Source organism: Branchiostoma belcheri, unplaced genomic scaffold, assembly GCF_001625305.1.
Source record: "Branchiostoma belcheri isolate BF01 breed outbred unplaced genomic scaffold, Haploidv18h27 scaffold38, whole genome shotgun sequence".
NCBI lineage: Eukaryota > Metazoa > Chordata > Leptocardii > Amphioxiformes > Branchiostomatidae > Branchiostoma > Branchiostoma belcheri.
In genome coordinates, this window is record NW_017803998.1 from 673,659 (window position 1) to 690,111 (window position 16,453).

Genomic DNA, 16,453 nt, shown 5'->3' on the forward strand with positions numbered 1-16,453 from the left:
CTCATGAAGACCTACCCACCTACCAAGTTTCATTCCAATCCATCCACTGCTTCTCGAGTTATCTTGCTAAACCACACACACACACACACACACACACACACACAAACACACCCACAGACAAACGCTACTGAAAACATAACCTTCTTGGCGAAGGTAAAAAAGTAAGAAATTTATTCCAGCAATAGCTCAAAGTATAACTGATGAAACGAGAAAAAGAGTACTTAACGTTAGTGTATTTACCTGTCTGTATTTTACAATGTACATTGTATAAGACTTGTCGGCAGAACATACTGCACCTGCATGAAGCTTGTAATGTATTGCGCATAGTAGTATTCGCGTACTCAATGAAGACATCCCAATAGTGTCAGAAAAGATACGTAACAGACAAAATTCTGGTGCAAATTTTCTCAAATATCTGACTATTTTACATTCTGCTTAGATGCTTGTAAAATACCAGTATATATGAGTATAGAAATATAAATAGCTATCTTATTGCCCTCTCTGACCCCACACACCTTTCAGTTCTTTTCAAGACTACTCGAATTTCCTAAGACATTTTTCAGATCAACCTGTCTTTTAAAAAATCACCTGTAACAATGCAAAAGTGACAAGAATGGATGGTTGAGAATATCAGCTGCTTTGAAGGACCGAGAAAGTTTCGACTCCTTGGAAGAACGCATACCTGGCCATTCTTGGCCTTATTTCTTTGGTCCACTTGGGAAGAAGGTTAAGCCCTTCGGTGTTTGTTTAGTGGCTGCCCTCAGACCCAAGTGCTCTTCTTGGGTTTCTCAGGTTCGATCATCAATCAGTTAAGAAGGTCATGGGACGCTGGTGGCCAGTGGGCTTTAACCAGGTAGGCAGGGACCTTGACCGAACAGGTACAAGGTTACCGCAACACGCTACACTTACACCAGCTGATCTGTAAACGCTACACTTATTTTTAGGATTTAAACCTCCTTGTTTTATCTGCTTACTTTTGAAAACTTTGAGGTGACCTATGTGACACCAATAGAGTGCTCTTACATCTAACAATAGCACTCATTGATTTTTGAAATTAAAAAGAAAGGAATTGCACAAAGGCATTGAATGCAGAACAGAAGAGTATAAGATCAAGCTGGTTTTACTTACATAACTTTTATAAAGAAACAGCATACACTTTCCTTTTGTTTTAAAAACAAAGTAAGAGGTAAAATTTGAATCAAAGCTTGTTTGGGAAACAAAGGGATCGCAAGTCAAGCAAATAAAAACACAGGTGAAAGGGTTGCATTACAGCCACCTACTTTTATATATTTTTCATTCATACTTTATGTATAAGAGCTTCATTTGACGAATGATGGCCTGAATCATCTTTTTTGGGGGTTTTGTTCCGCTAAGCCTCATTGGAAGACGAGAACACCTTTCTCTCAAATCTTGTCTGAGAGGAAGGGTGGATTTCTGTTACCGGGTCAATATGAAGAATAGGATGGGAAGGCTTTTCAGGGGCTCCGACTCCTGGGCATATTTGTTCATGTCCTCTACTTGATAGATGAGGACCACCTGAACAGTGGTGGACCAAACTATTCAGTTCCCTATGGGGGGTGAAGTTTATATTTTAATACCACCCTCTCTTAATTTCCAATATTCTTTTACAATTTTGTACATTATTTTATCACTAGTGAATGGTAGATCTGGTAAGGTTTTTTCGTTTACTTGTTTCGTCTTGTTGTAAGATGATGAAAATAAAAAGTGTGACAACCTCCCCGTGGGTGATGATTTTGGTAGGACCCACTGGACTAATCCATCAGTCAGCATGACCCATTGTTGTGTGTGACAGGGGGGTGGGCAGCTGTCATGTGCGAGGGACACCTGACACCCAGGCATGGCTGGTGAATACCTGAATGGTCCAGAGAGGCTGCCCTAACTGGGTTTGAAGTGTTAACACCTGATTGGTCAGGTACATCCCCCTGAACAGCTCTAGCCACACCCCCTTTTTTAACCCAAAAAAGTTTTTATCGTATATAAAAGAAAAGTACAGGAATCTTTTTAAAACTTGTCAAAACTTTTCCATGTTAATCACCTTGCCAGAAGGCAATGACATTAACTTTTTAATTCAGATCTTTTGTAAAATAATATTTTTCTAAGTTTTTGGCATTGCCATTATACCTGTAGTCTTGCCATACTATTTACCCCTACTAATGTTACAAGTGGTTTCGAACACCTAGGTCTGGTCAGCCCATGCAATGTTAAGAAATGGTAAGGAATGTTAAAAAATTCTTTTAAGATATTTGAATAAAATCTGTCAGCAAGTAGGAGAGCAAACATGAAGCTAAGTTTACTCAAATATACTCTGGACATGAAAACTTCATTATTGTCACCTGGTCACCAAGGTCAAAAAAGGTCAGACGCTTATTGTCTCCAGGTTCGCTACAACCGACCTGCGAAACACAAGAGTGGCGCTCGCGCTGTTGACTTTACCTTCCCTCCACCTTTCTTTGAAGGAAAAAACCCTCCAAAGTCGCACACAATAGAAGCGAGATCAAGTTTCACTTCTCTTTAGGTGTAAGATAGGACTTAGGAAAGGTAATCAGCCGTTGGAGTGTTCACATAGCCTTCAGGGAAGGACAACATGTTTGAAGTGCTAAAAAGAGGGGGTCTCAGCTACAGAAAGGAACTGTAATGCATTTGGTCCGTTAAAACCAAGTGCCGCACTTAGCCATTCAGTTTTAGTGCAACAGTTTCTTATTGATGGAGGTTGAGTGGCTGCTTTTAAAAGTAGCCAGTGTCCACGACAGGAGTTTTTATGTTGGAAACAGTTGTTGGATATAAAAGTTTTCACTAGAACCTTTCATCACTGTTGTAGAATGTCCTTGATAGAACACTGGGCAAATTCAGCGTCTGGGTCTGTCCAGGGCAATTTTTCACACTAGTTTTTGTATGGAGCCAAAATTAACTTATAACCCCTATTGGTCCCTCTCAGTATGCAGACAATAAATTCCTGATTTTCTCTGTTATTCAAACTCCAAAAACAATGGTAGGTGATTTGCACTTCCGAAGTGTGAAGTACTGTGAAGAGCCTTTCGGTTGTATCCAGACATTATGGTCGTGAAATGTGTATTCTTGCAAGACAACAACAAATTTTACATTTGAATTGGATTAGAACATTGTGGAATTTGCTAGAACCTGTCAGCAGACAGGAAAAATATCCAGGTTGTCTTGAGAAATCACAAAGATCTGAAAAATCAAGAAATTTAACATCTTTGGAATCTATCAAGTACTGGAGTTTCAGGTGTATCAATCAAGGAGGTGTAAGAAGACACCTCATTGGGTGTAAGGACAATATTGCAAGGGGCATTACGATTGGTCAGAAGAAAAGAGAGATAGCAAACAGGAAATGAAAAGCTAATAAGATCACCTGGAAAGGGACACAATGGGACACCTCTCCGGAGGAAACCTAATCACATCTTTTTAAAGCTTTATTCCATGATCCTATCACAGGGTGGGGCACAATCAGATTTGTCTCCATGCACAAGTTTTTCATTTCCTCTGGAGTCACCCATAGGCCAACACTGGAACTCTTATAACCTCTGCAATTTTCCTCTTAATTATAAACTTAGGATTAATAATAAAATAATAGTTGCTCACTACCCACCCACAAACGTCTATGAAATATAGACTGTAACTTAAGAATGATTATGAAAAAGCCTTCAAATTACAAAAATGTTTATGTCCCTCCCACCCCTATCTCCTGAAAACATGGACCAGTCTGAAACCCTGAAGGTCATGTATCAGTACTAGGATGTTACAAGGTCACTCAGTGCTTAGTCTCGGCTCAGCATGGGTGTGAAGAGACACTGTATGAAAATTGTTAGAATATCTTTTGAAAAATCCCCTCCCACCCCCACGCAGAGAACGATGGACCAGTCTGAAACTTTGAAGGTCATGTATCAGTAGTAGGATATTACAGGGTCACAGGGTAGAGTTATTGGCCCACCATAGATGTGAGGAGATACTACCTTCCTGGAGGTGCTAGCTTCCTTCCCTGTGGGCGCCAGACGGGAACCTTGCCAAATATATGTCAAGGTCCCACTGGCTAGAACAGATGGGTTATTCATGGTCAGCTTCAAGTAGATACTTAGTATTGGATGGGAAAGTTAACATGCCGAAGCAATCTCAGTGTGCCAATGCGGCACACAAAGTCTTACAAGTTACAGATTCTGACATCATTTCATTGAAAGGAGTCCAGCAATTTGGACTGTTCCATGCTTCAAATAGGGGAGCCGACAAAATCTTTAACTTAGTTGCTGCAATTATTATTGTTATGAAACAACAATACACATCATAGAAATATATAAAATTAGGAAGCAATACTCTATGAAAACGAAAGGTCAGAAAGGTTAAAAGGGATTTTCAAATGGTAAAAGGTATGAATGTCGATATACCCCCAAGAAGAAAAGTGGTTCAGTCCTTGGGAGTGGTTTCAGACAAGTCTGGCTGTTCATGATATCATTTTCCCCAGATTCACGGGGATAATAAACGTAATAAAGTTTAAGTATTAAAGACAGGTCTTGCTTTCTTTTGGCATCTTTTTGGAGCCATTTAGATTTCTAATATCTCCAATAAAAAGACTCAAAGAGGAAAGAAGATGAAGTTTAATATACATGAAAGCAATTTCTGCTGTCACTTACGACCGTTATAAATGAAGGATACTCGCCTCCAAGAAAAGAAAACGGAGATAGACACAACAAAAAGGAGCTGGAATGATGTTTAATTTGAACAAATATGTGCAATTTCGTGGCCACTGGCTTGCAGGCTTCTGTGTCTCATGTGGGCCTGCTGTCTAGCGGAAGAGGGCGGGCGGTTTGGGCGGGAAGACTCCGCAGGGGGCGGGGGGAAATCCACACGGTGGTCGTCTGACTCTGACCATGCGCTGACAGAAAAGAGGGGCAAGGAACGAGTTTTCTCTCACATTCCTCACATTCTTTTGTCTTTTCCTGGAATCTTTGTGTCTGTAAGGCATTTCTGTATAACGTTGCATCAAGAGGTTGTACCGAAGGGGTTTGACAGAATTTCTCCTCGCCGAGTTGACAAACTTCCAAACCGCCGGAATGTCGGGGTCGCGACTCGTGTTGTAGTCTCCTAGGGAATACCATATTTTACAACATCCTCTGGTATTCCTGGGAACATGAATTCCTGGAGAAATAAGGTCACAAGGCTCGAGACGGATAAACTACAAAAACACACGTACTCCTAGGAATATACACTCATGATAAACTCACAATGAAGAAAGGAATGTTTACCACGACTTTATTGCAGGGAACGTAGCAATTTTGTCATTTAGTAGATTTACTGGCCTTTTTGTGATAAGATTTAGTTCTTTCTTTCTTCTCCTCCGCGCCACTGTTTTTTTCGTCGTCACTTCCCCCGTTGGACATAGGGAGCAATTTTCTGCCACTCGCTCAAATGTCGCCCAGAAATTCTTTTTCTTGACCTTAAAAATTTTGATCCTCCCTTTGGGTCGAGCCTTCATTGAGGCAGAGGAACCTTCCAAACACCGAAACCAATTGGTTTTCAGGAATCACAGAAAATATCAAGAACACTTCATAAACGATATCTTTATCATTATGCGAAGAGAGTAAAGTTATCTGTCTTGTAGCATTTCCTGTGCGTTTTAACTAACTTTCGCTACTCGCAAAGTGTTATAAGTTAGCTATCCATGCTTTGGGTTGCAAAAAATGACGGCTTCGTAGGTTCAAGAACTTGGAAGAAAGAAGAAGACGTGAAGATTTGTGTGCGAGCCCCACTATTGGTTTGACCTCAAAGAAAAGTGTCCGCCTTGGCGGCGCTATCGCGTTGACGTCCCGAGATGTTCTAAGACAACCGCCCTTCTTATTCAAAGTCACCAGGGGTTGTCTAAGACATAGCAACGCCCACTGAGATGTGTATTGTGAATCTCAGGACTTGCCAGACGTCTGAAATAGTGGACACGTCGCCTCCGCTTTTGCATTACAGGATCCAATAGGCGCGAAATGTAGAGACGATGTTACGCCTAAAGACGAAGTGAAAATTTTGGTCAGTCGGTCGGTCAGTTGAAAAAAAGGAAAGATTACTCATAACGCTCTATCAACTGGAACCTATTTTATTAAAAAAGAAAAGAATGAGTATAGAACTCCAAAAAGAGCATGACGAAAAGACAATGATAATCTCACAATGTGTACTTTAAAAGGCATGTAAGTGATTGGCCGTATAGATTCTGGAAAAAAAGTCGGAGAATCGAAATGCAATAATACTTGCACGCCTTTTCTAATATCTTTGATCTCGGAACAAAATCCAAGGAGGTTATAGTGACTTAGATATCCTTGGAAAAACACAACAGTAGTCGACGGAAAATCACGTGCACAATCAAATTGTTCTTTGTCGTTACAAAATAAAACTTTTAAAAAGCTGTCTTGAGAAATAAAATCTTCGGCTTTCGCCGATATTCAGTAGTACTCATTCATTTGGGACAAGAAAAGCTCCGTTAAAAATCAAAGCTTTAATATTCATATTTTTCTAAGCCCAGGGGATCTAAAAACAGTTTCTGGCATCATGTCATTCTCACCTCTGATTTCACGCGCATTGAATGAGTAAACAAAACAAAACAACAGAAAGATGTCGTCTGTCCTCACTTCTGTGTGATTGGCCAACATCCTCCCCCTCCCTCTGCAATGTATTGACCATTGCCGGTACAGGGGTGGGCCGTGTTGACAATCATCAAATTAACCACGTGACAGCCCAAACAAACGGAGCCACCAGCATTTCCGGACAATTCAACGCGAGCCATTTTACAACATTCCTCCGCATCTAAAAAGTTATAACTTCATCCCGTAGTTTTCCACAGAGTTGGCCTCGCGGTAGTGTGTAACATACGGGTAGGGCTGTGGTAAGAGATCCGAGGTTCTTATACTAGGGCCTCGTCTCTTGTTACGTCGCTCCACTTAGCGGCGGCCCTTTTGAAATCGGATCGCCACGGCTAATTACCACAATTAGGGTAGCCGGCCGATTGTATGGGACATGACTGGCCAGGTATGCCTGGCATGTTCTGCCCCGCCCACTTAGGGGGAAACCCTTGTGCTGCCCGGCAATGGGGGAGGGTCCATCCCGGAGTTTTAGCGCCAACGGGGGTGGTGAAACCCCGAAATTTCCACCAAACCAAGCTAAAATCCTCACTAGGGTAGGATCTAAGGCAAAGAGAGACCGCTATCCAAACTAAGGAGCGGTTGATTTGCCTTGTTTTGTTAACTTTTAACAAGAGGGACTCTCTTGTCTCTACCGCCACGAGTATTTCCCCAAGCCCTCTGCTGCGTCAATCATCATCACCCACGGTCTGCGGGGAAGATCACAGGGACACCGCCGGCCGCTGATTGGTCAGAACCTTAATAACATCCTATCTGCCAGCAAAAATAGAAAGTCTGCCCGGTAACACCACTGCCGTGGTGCTAGCAACAAGTGTATACCGTAGTTTAACCTTCTTTTGCACATTCCTGTGGTCGGAAGTACGAATAAAAAGACTTTTCAGCCTCTGTTTTCAATCTCGTTTGCTTAAATACCACAAAAATGTGTTTGTTGGACTTTTCAATGGGTGTGTTGTCACAAATCGTGTCAAACGGAAAATAATACTTGAAAAGTATTTTTGAAAGTCTACGGTAAATTTCTTCAGATTGATGCCTACCCAATCGATTTGTCACATCTCTTGGTTCTACGGGTGTAACATCCGACAGTCGCAAAAATAGTGATATATCGCCACATGACCTTGATCTACATTTGTAAGGTTATTTTGGGCCGGTAGTGACGATCAGATCAATCTGATCACATTTTTTTTACAACTGATAACCTTATCTTTCGCCGACGGTCGTTTCCCAAGTTCTCGGCTATTTTGTTCAACATTTTCTCGTGCAAGTTGTCATATCCTCACAGGTTTCGTTATACCATGACTGAAAAGGTCCGCTATTGTCACCAGAAACTTTTAATGGTCACCTTTATTTGAAAATGAATAAAACCAAACATTTTATTTGATAAATAACTACAAAATGGTAACAGTACTAAAACTTACGCGAAGTATTACTTGACTTCGATCAATATTATTTTTGTAACACATAAGCTCGCTGAATGTTACAGAGACAAAAGTAAACAAAAAAAGGCAACTTCATATTTGCTACGTGTTTGTAGTGTCTATGCACGCGCTGTGCGTTCCACGAAGAATCGCCCATAGCAACCCAGCACGTGAGAACGGTGGAAACGGCTCTCTATCGCACACGATCATCGCCGCCCGCTTGCACTGGGAATGAATAAGAGAAGGATCAATTTATGAATGGAAACTTTACTCCAGTGCTGTTGTCTCTGAGGGGGCATGACCGACCAATCCGGAGGGCGCAGTTCGGGGGACCCTGTGCCCAGGCCAACCCCGGGCGTCTGCGGACCGTCTGGCTCGCAAGGGGCGTCCCCGCGCGGGGCACCGGACGACACAACCCGCCGGTAGACCGTAGGGGTGTCCGGTGGGGTAGGGTCGTGCTATCTCACCTCCCCAACCCCTGTGTTTCTAAACCACACACAACCTTTGAATCCACACTAATGTTTGGTATGTGACGATCTGTGTTGAATGTTGTCGTCACGCACACACACACACCTTAATTTATGCAATTCCTTCACTATCCCACGTGGTACGTCGTGATAGACCCTTCGATTCTCCCAACCGGAGGGTCCCGTGAATTACAAATGAGCCTGAGAAAGGGGACCTGTCAATCATCCCCGGTGGGCGTGGTTACGTAGGAGAACCCTCTGTCGGGCCTCAGCGCGCGAGACTCCTCTGTTGGCCGGCTAGCAGCATTAGAGTGAACGACGCGGTGAAACCCGGTCCCCGTCATATAGCGCTGCCGGCCACACCATACGCTCTAAGACCCCACTGTAACACCTTCAAGATACTTTAGAACCTTCTCAAGTAGTCACCAGGCCTTATTTTGCTCTGATCCCAGGATTTGGCCCGCAAAATCGACTGGATCACGAAGACTCCCGCCTGAAGTTGTGTTCCCCTCCAACCGCCATGGACCTACTGTGTTGTGAAGGAGACTTGATCAGAAGGGGCTACCGGGACCCCGCCTTGCTTGGAGACAGCAGAGTCTTGAACAATCTCCTTATTACAGAAGACAAGTATCTTCCCTCCACTACCTACTTCAAGGCGGTACAAGACGAAGTCAAGCCGCACATGAGACAAATGGTCGCGACTTGGATGTACGAGGTAAGTTCGCAGTGCTACGACCATCTTGCCTCACATACCTGCGACTCCTTTACCTGATACTTCCCAAACCCCCTTCTTCTCCGCTTTACTACGAGCAGTTAGAGTGATTCTTAAGTTTCCTGAGGATTTCTACCCCAAGTGTATGTTGTTTTTGTCCGAGTATATTTGAGTTTTTGTCCAATTTTCTATTTTTAATTATTTTTTTCGTCTTTTATTATGAAACTGGCACCTATCCAACTGGCTGGGGCACTTGTCTAGCGAAATGGCGGGCCCCGAACCCCAAAGTTTCTCAAGTTCTTTTCACCCTCCAAACTTCGAGATATTTTGCCAAAACTTTGCATCAAGATAGCCAAGGGTATCTACTATCCATCCATCGTAAAAGTTTTTAAATATGTCGATGCTTGTATTTTTAAGAATATTTATAATTTTTGATATTACCTTAGCAACCCCGCAAACGCCCCCAAATATTTTGGAGGGAAACAATCTTGTAAGAATTCTACCCTTTCCCTTTGGAAATTGGTGTCGGACTTTGTTCCAAAATTTGACCAGGACTTCTAGCTACCGTTTGGCGTTTGAATTTTTAAAATCGGATGGTTTTTAGAATTTTGGCGAATTTTCGAAACTTTCGACATCGCCCGAAGCGGGGGAGGCCTTATGCATATTAATGACTAGCCATTGTGTGAATGTGTGCTTTTTTTTGTAGGGAATCAGTTTCAAACCGGCGCACTGGTGGAATTTCTCTTCCCATCATCGATTGTCTACAGAAATTGCAATTCTTTTTCCCTTTTCTTCACAGGTCTGCGAGGAACAGAGGTGCGAAGATGAAGTATTCCCCCTAGCAATGAACTATTTGGACAGATTTCTTTCCCAAGTTCGGATAAGGAAAAACCAGCTCCAACTCTTGGGTGCAGTTTGTATGTTCATCGCGTCCAAGTTGAAAGAAACCATTCCACTAACAGCGGAGAAGCTAGTCATCTATACAGACAACTCTATCATGTGTCAAGAACTCATGGTAAATATTGTTTGTTTTTTATTTGTATTTTTCTTCCGCTGTTTTTCCACGTACTGTGTGCTTTGTACGAGGCTAACACCATTACAGTAGGAAGGTCTAAACCTGTTTGAAAGAGGGAATTGTCGAAGTGTTCACAAAAATGTGAATCAAGTCGTGAATTGAGGATTATAACGTCGTGTTGTTGTGAGTGTGCGGGGGTGTTGGGTTGTCGAACGCCGTAAGGCGTTTCTCCCTTTCACCCTACCGCATTCCACCGGTGGACTTCCGATTCATAACTTCAGTCGTCACGGCAATTTTAACCCCGAATTCCAGTATTCCCACTGAGCTAGTGCCGGGCCACCCCTCTAGATACGACCCGTGTGCCTTTCTTCATTCTATCGGGCGATATTTTTTATGTGGGCAGTGCAGTTCGCTCTCTGGGGTGTTTGTTTCTTGAAATTTTCGGAAAGTAATAAATAGTCCGTAGTCTAGTTGCTGAAAAGTTTGAAACGCAAAGTACAAGTTGAATTACACCGTATGAAATTTAAATTTTCTTTGAAATAGCATAAATGGAAAGAGTAACAAGTTTGTGAGTGAAGAGAATTGGCAGAATTTCAGCCAGACGATGTCTGTGATGTAGCGATGTTTGTGAAAGAAAATGTTGCGAACTTTGTCAAGGATCGGATGTAGCAAGTATCCGACCTTGGGTTGAGGCGGAAACACAGGTTTTCCTGTTCTGTCACGCCCACAAAATAATCCCAACCAAAAACCTCCAAGCCATTTATTGATACGAAATATTTCGTAAATATGTACAATTTTTAAAGCATTTTGTAGATTTTTCGTATTTTTTTGTTGTCACGGGGGAAGCGCTGCAATACCGGTTGCCGTCAGAAACAGATAGGGGGCGCAGTTTAGCTGTTCTCTCACTGCACTTTGAAACAGAAAGACGTGCGAGAATTTCCGTCATTACTTCTAACTGAAACTGAAAGTACACCAATTCTTTCAAGCATCAAAAGTAATAAAGTGTTGATATTTTAATTGACATTTTTCAGTCAATGAATTTTGTGACATTTCATCAGAGTTTCTGTTATTCTATTTTTGGATGGAGACAGGAAGGAAAAAATTGTCTCCTACTTTTTTTTGCTTTTCCTCTTTCGATATCAGCTAACAGTTGAAAAGTTCACAAGATAAAATCTCTTGTTTGTGACAATCTGTTTTTCATCTCTAAAATTATACTTTTTGTAAGGAAAACAACTACAGTTAGGAATTCAGAGAAGTATTTTCTCACCTTTTCGTGAAACGGAAAAGTTATTATTGTAGGATGTTTGATTCCCCATTACTTGTGTACAAATATTACAAGGTTTTGTTAGCTAATATTTGGATAGGAAGTGTAGCTAGGAGGGGACCACCCTCGAAACAAACATGCCAAACAAACGGCTTTGTTTTGTTTGGTTCGTGTCAGCGGGAAATCCACGAATAAGAGCAACATTTCCTGACTCAGAGTGGGACAGGTTTCACATCCTTTCACGAAGTCGTGGCATGGAATTTACACGTCCATGAAACGTTGTAAACCATTTCCTCCTCAGAGCATGGTTTTTCCTGTTCTCCACATTTTTTCCACACATTCCACGCTACAAATTTGACCACACAGCTTGTTTAACTAGCTGGTAACTCATTAACTAGCTGTTTAACTTATCAACTTTTCCGTTGTGTTTTGCAGGACTGGGAACTCTTGGTGCTGATGAGACTGAAATGGGACTTGTCGGCAATAACCCCTTGTGACTTTCTAGAACACATCCTTAGTAGATTGCCCATTGAGAGGGAAAGAAGCGATATGATCGCAAAGCACGCACAGACGTTCATCGCGTTATGTTGTACAGGTGAGCAAAATTTCGCGTATTTTATTCTCATAAACGATAAAGGCAATGGCCGGATTTGACGGTGAAAACTTTTCGGTGGACCCTTCCTTGGGTTATTTTCCCATTGACACAATTCTCAGGAATTGAAATCCTGCCCACTGTGAACATTAACTTCAGTTGTGGTAGGTCGTTGTTGACTACTTCGGTAGCCTCTGATTGTGTGTTATGTACCATTGCACCCTGTAAAAGGCATCTGTGCTGCACAGGATTTAGTACTATTTACAAGTGACAGAAATTGGACAAATGAGGGGGGTGTGCTTTTCGTAAAGCCACAAGTTTACCTTGTAAATTGGAGTAGCACTTTTTCGTGAGGAAAAAAATCTGTTTCTTTCTCTGGAATGAGGTTAATTATAGTATTGCAATTTCTGAGTAGCAGCATTCTGTGCAGTTAAATGTGTTTTGCTGAAGGCAGTTTAACTTAATGTGTTAAATGTGTGTCAGAACCAAAACGTTTTCGCAACAGTAGGCATTAGGGCCTCAGAGTAGTCATACCTCCAAAATTGGGCCTGAAAGCTCAGTTAATGCCTACCATTCACCTGAGTTGAACAATCAAAAGGTGACGATTTTAGCGTCAGAAGGTTTTTGTCCCATTCCGACACAAAAGCCGACGTGTAACTTGAAACAGATCTTTCTCCAACGGCTGATTCTTTTGTTCACTCCCTCTGCAAAGAGCCGGGTTATCACACCACTTTAAATGAAGGAAATTCTTCCGTACAACGGCAAAGACTAATGTAGAGTTGATGACATGCGGTGGTTTTGTTTCCTGACCTTTGTCTAACCCAAAAAGAACAATGCCAGACCCCCTTTTTCCCTGCAGTCAGGACGGGGGAACACGTCTGTGACTAGAATAACAGGAGGCAACTTCCCCACGTCATTCCGTCTTACAGAAAAAGGGTCCTTCCCGGGAAAAGAAAATAAATGTTCACCTCTGCATCATTAAAAATAACATCCCCTCCTCTTATCGGCCACAAAGAACCTTACTTGACCCCGAAATGTGGTCCACGTGATCCGTTCTTACGCCATTGTGCGTTCCCCGTCTTTGACAAGCACACGCCTTCTTTCAGCCAGTGTTCTGGCTGCCATCCGCACTCCGCTGCACTTGTGTGAGGGCTTCCGTCCCCCGCTATAATTAGCTTCCCTGCCTTGTACCTCGCCTGAATGGACCCTGACTACTGCCAATCCATCAGACCACATTGTATGGCCACAGACTTTGCCTAGACCATTAGGTTTATCATTAACCATCCGTAAATTTAGACAAAAAGACAAGAATTTCCACTTACTGCTTTGTCATTATGCATTAAAGAGATGGTAATGAAAATTGAAGGGGGAGGAGGGTGTAGAAAAATTACTTATTATCCTTGAAAGTTTTAAAATGGGATGTCCCATAGTTTATCCTTACATCGTTTGCCTTGACCCGTTAGCGTAGTTAACGAGCATGGGTTAATTTGCCTGACCTTCGACCAGCGTTTTGTCCAACAAATATCTCCAATAGGCTGTAGTCATTACTGAACTCAGTTTAACTAGCTACCAAGAAATCACTTCTATAATTAGCGCAGAAGTCAAACTCTCACATTGTTTGTCTGTAGAAGTTGGTTTTGTTTCTATGACTACCAGGTGTTAATGATAAGCGAGGAAGCAAACTTGTTACAAAAGGAAGGAGAAGAAACATTAGATTGGTGTGTTGCCGCTGTTCTTAATAAGATTTTCCTGTTGCCAAAACAGAACCTTGAAGCAAATTTAGGACATGTCTGGATGGAGTCAGTTAGAAGGATTTGTCCCATTCCGATTCAAGGACCGCGTCTAAATCAGATTTAGCCAAAAGGTCAGGATGTTTCTGGTTTCCTTCCGGCAGAGTTGAACCTAAACTTGGACAGACACGTCGGGCAGTGGGCCCACTGGTCTGGGCTGCAGTGTGCCGGGAATATCAGGCAGGATGTGTTTCCGCAGCGGGCAGCCGTCCAAGTAGAGCAGTGCCGTGGGAAGCGGGCACTAAGTTGTCCTCCATTTGTCAGAGGTGGCAGCCACTATGTTCAGAATGTGGGGGAGCAAGCCGGTTGACACAACAGGTCTGTCAACTGGTCTGCGTTCCAGCGCTGGCCTTTATGGGAGACTAGTCTCCCCAGCAGGCTTTGTGGTGGGCCTTTTTTTAGTCATTTCATGTGTTTGTAGTTCAGTTTTCAGGCTGGACATAACTGTCAGAAAACTCATACAAGTCAAATACATGTACATCCAGAAATTGACCTGATAGACTAGCTTCCAAATCAGGCTTTGTGACTGCATGCTTAGATAAAAAATGTTAGCCACTAGGCCTGCTGTGTAGGCTAACGGTCCCTTCGGCACTGTAAATTTCTATCTCCACCCAGCCACCTAAACCCGCCTAGTCATGCTAAACAGCCTTCTGTAGGGGTACTGAGGAAAATTTTCCTTGGGGGCATGTTGGTTTTGGTGCCAAGAGTTGTTCTGTGTAGGCCGTTGGCAACAGTCTGGATTCCAGGCTAAGGGTTGGCCTATATGGGGACAGGGAAGGTGGCAGAAGGGCATGTTTGGGAATGTCTCCCCCTCCCACCTAGATGCCTTTCTGTGATCAGACAGGTGCCCTCTTGTCCCCCACCTAGGGACAGATCATTAACTACTGAGGGGATGAGTGTAGTCCTTCGGAAGGAAGTAAATGTGTGACAGGAAGCTCTCAGTCACAAGTCACTAACTACTGCCCATGAAAGCGAAAATAAAAGTATTAGTCAGGAACAAGGTGGAAGAAGTCATGTTCAGGTCTTGCAAAAGGAAATTGCTTACAGAAAAACTGAGAATGAGAATGACAACTTATTTTTGTATTGGTACAGTTCTTCATCAAATGATTTTCACTAGTTGGTTTGAAAAAGTTATATTTGCAATGAGAAAACTCAGGTTTAACGTGAAGTGTTTTTTGTTTGTTTGTGTTTCAGAGTTCAAGTTTGCAATTTACCCGCCGTCGATGATCGCAGCGGGAAGCGTGGGTGCTGCAGTCAACGGTCTGGTCGGACTCGGGGGGATTTGGGCGTCACCAAACGAACTGCTGGAACAGATGCAAAAAATCACCAACATAGACATGGTAAGAGCCTTCCCTTGTTGTTATTTACATCTATGTAATGTTCAGACCACTCCAAAAGTTGTCACACTTTCTGGAAGGGTGCAGTTGGCTGTGAGATGAGGAAAAAATGTGAGGTCACCCAAAAAATCACAAACAGAAACATGGCAAGAGTACTAAGACTCTGTCGTTGTTTCACATTTGAAGTTCAGGCCACTCCCAAACATGGTAAAAAATTTTTTGGAGGCTTGTGGTCTTCTGGTGTTGTTGAGTTGGCGGAACATGCCACGCATCAAAACACAGTCTCCTCCCAAATTTTCCGGAGGTTTGCGGTTGCCTGTGGCACTGGAGTAATGTGGGGGTCGGTTCAGTTCACCTTACAGGTGTCACACCCCTCCTAGATGACACAGACCTAAGAGCCTTGCATGTTCTATGTCACGACATAAGGACAGGGCAAGATGAGAAAAACAACCGTACAATAGAGCCCCACCTCTACGTTAAATATTTACTGTAGCCGTCCAACTTGTACGCTGCTGCAAGGGTTGAGTAGCGCTCTGTGGCGGTGTGTCAAGTAGCGACGAGAGAAAAGACTGGGAAAGCCTCGTGTTAAACAAATATCCTCTGTTAGTTTGTCCCGATTGTCTGACTAGAGAAGAAAATGTCAAAAACAATCTTGAAACTTGAAGGGTAGGGCAGGGTGTGTGGGTGTGGGTGTAAGCAAGCTGTGATTTTTACTCCGTGAAGGAGGTCAGGACCTCCGGACGGAGTGTTGTAATCGGCTGATTTTTCATGTTCGCAGTCAAAACACTGGGTTCTCTTCGTGTAATCGGCACGCAATTTGATACGCCGTCTGCGGGCATGCCCGTGTTGATGCACGAATGTGTATTTTTGCCGTTGCTGCTTTCGCGGTCAATGTAATATCGCAGACGCACCCCTACAATTACGAGGCGAATTGGAACGGTCCAGAAAAACGCGTTGTTTGGAATAGCGGGGGGGAGGTAAAAGTTCATGCAGATACGGGGTGGTTTTTATAAGTGGTTCCAGATGTTTTTGCCCATGGTTAAGAGATGCCAAGTTTTTTGGAAGATGTTCGCAGCCAAAACGCATTCTGCCGTACGTCGCATATCTGTGTAATTTCGCATGTGGTGTTGCATTATGTCCGGGATGATGCACGTCTTTTTATTTTTACCGTAGCTGTTTTGATATTGGAGTAAATGGTTATTTTCGAA

General features: G+C 42.9%; 1 protein-coding gene across 2 annotated transcripts in view; it reads left to right on the plus strand.

The window, feature by feature from the left end:
* Nucleotides 1-8,783: 8,783 nt before the first annotated feature.
* The window catches only part of LOC109476546 (G1/S-specific cyclin-D2-like), an 18,208-nt gene continuing 10,538 nt past the window's right edge, over nt 8,784-16,453 (plus strand). The window contains exons 1-4 of one of the 2 annotated variants that reach the window (XM_019777534.1): nt 8,784-9,250; nt 10,047-10,262; nt 11,962-12,121; nt 15,103-15,248. In XM_019777534.1, the coding sequence (XP_019633093.1) occupies nt 9,056-9,250; nt 10,047-10,262; nt 11,962-12,121; nt 15,103-15,248 (717 nt within the window). In that variant the 5' untranslated portion in view covers nt 8,784-9,055. The remainder of the gene's footprint in view (nt 9,251-10,046; nt 10,263-11,961; nt 12,122-15,102; nt 15,249-16,453) is intronic. The other variant, XM_019777533.1, reaches the window with a different exon arrangement.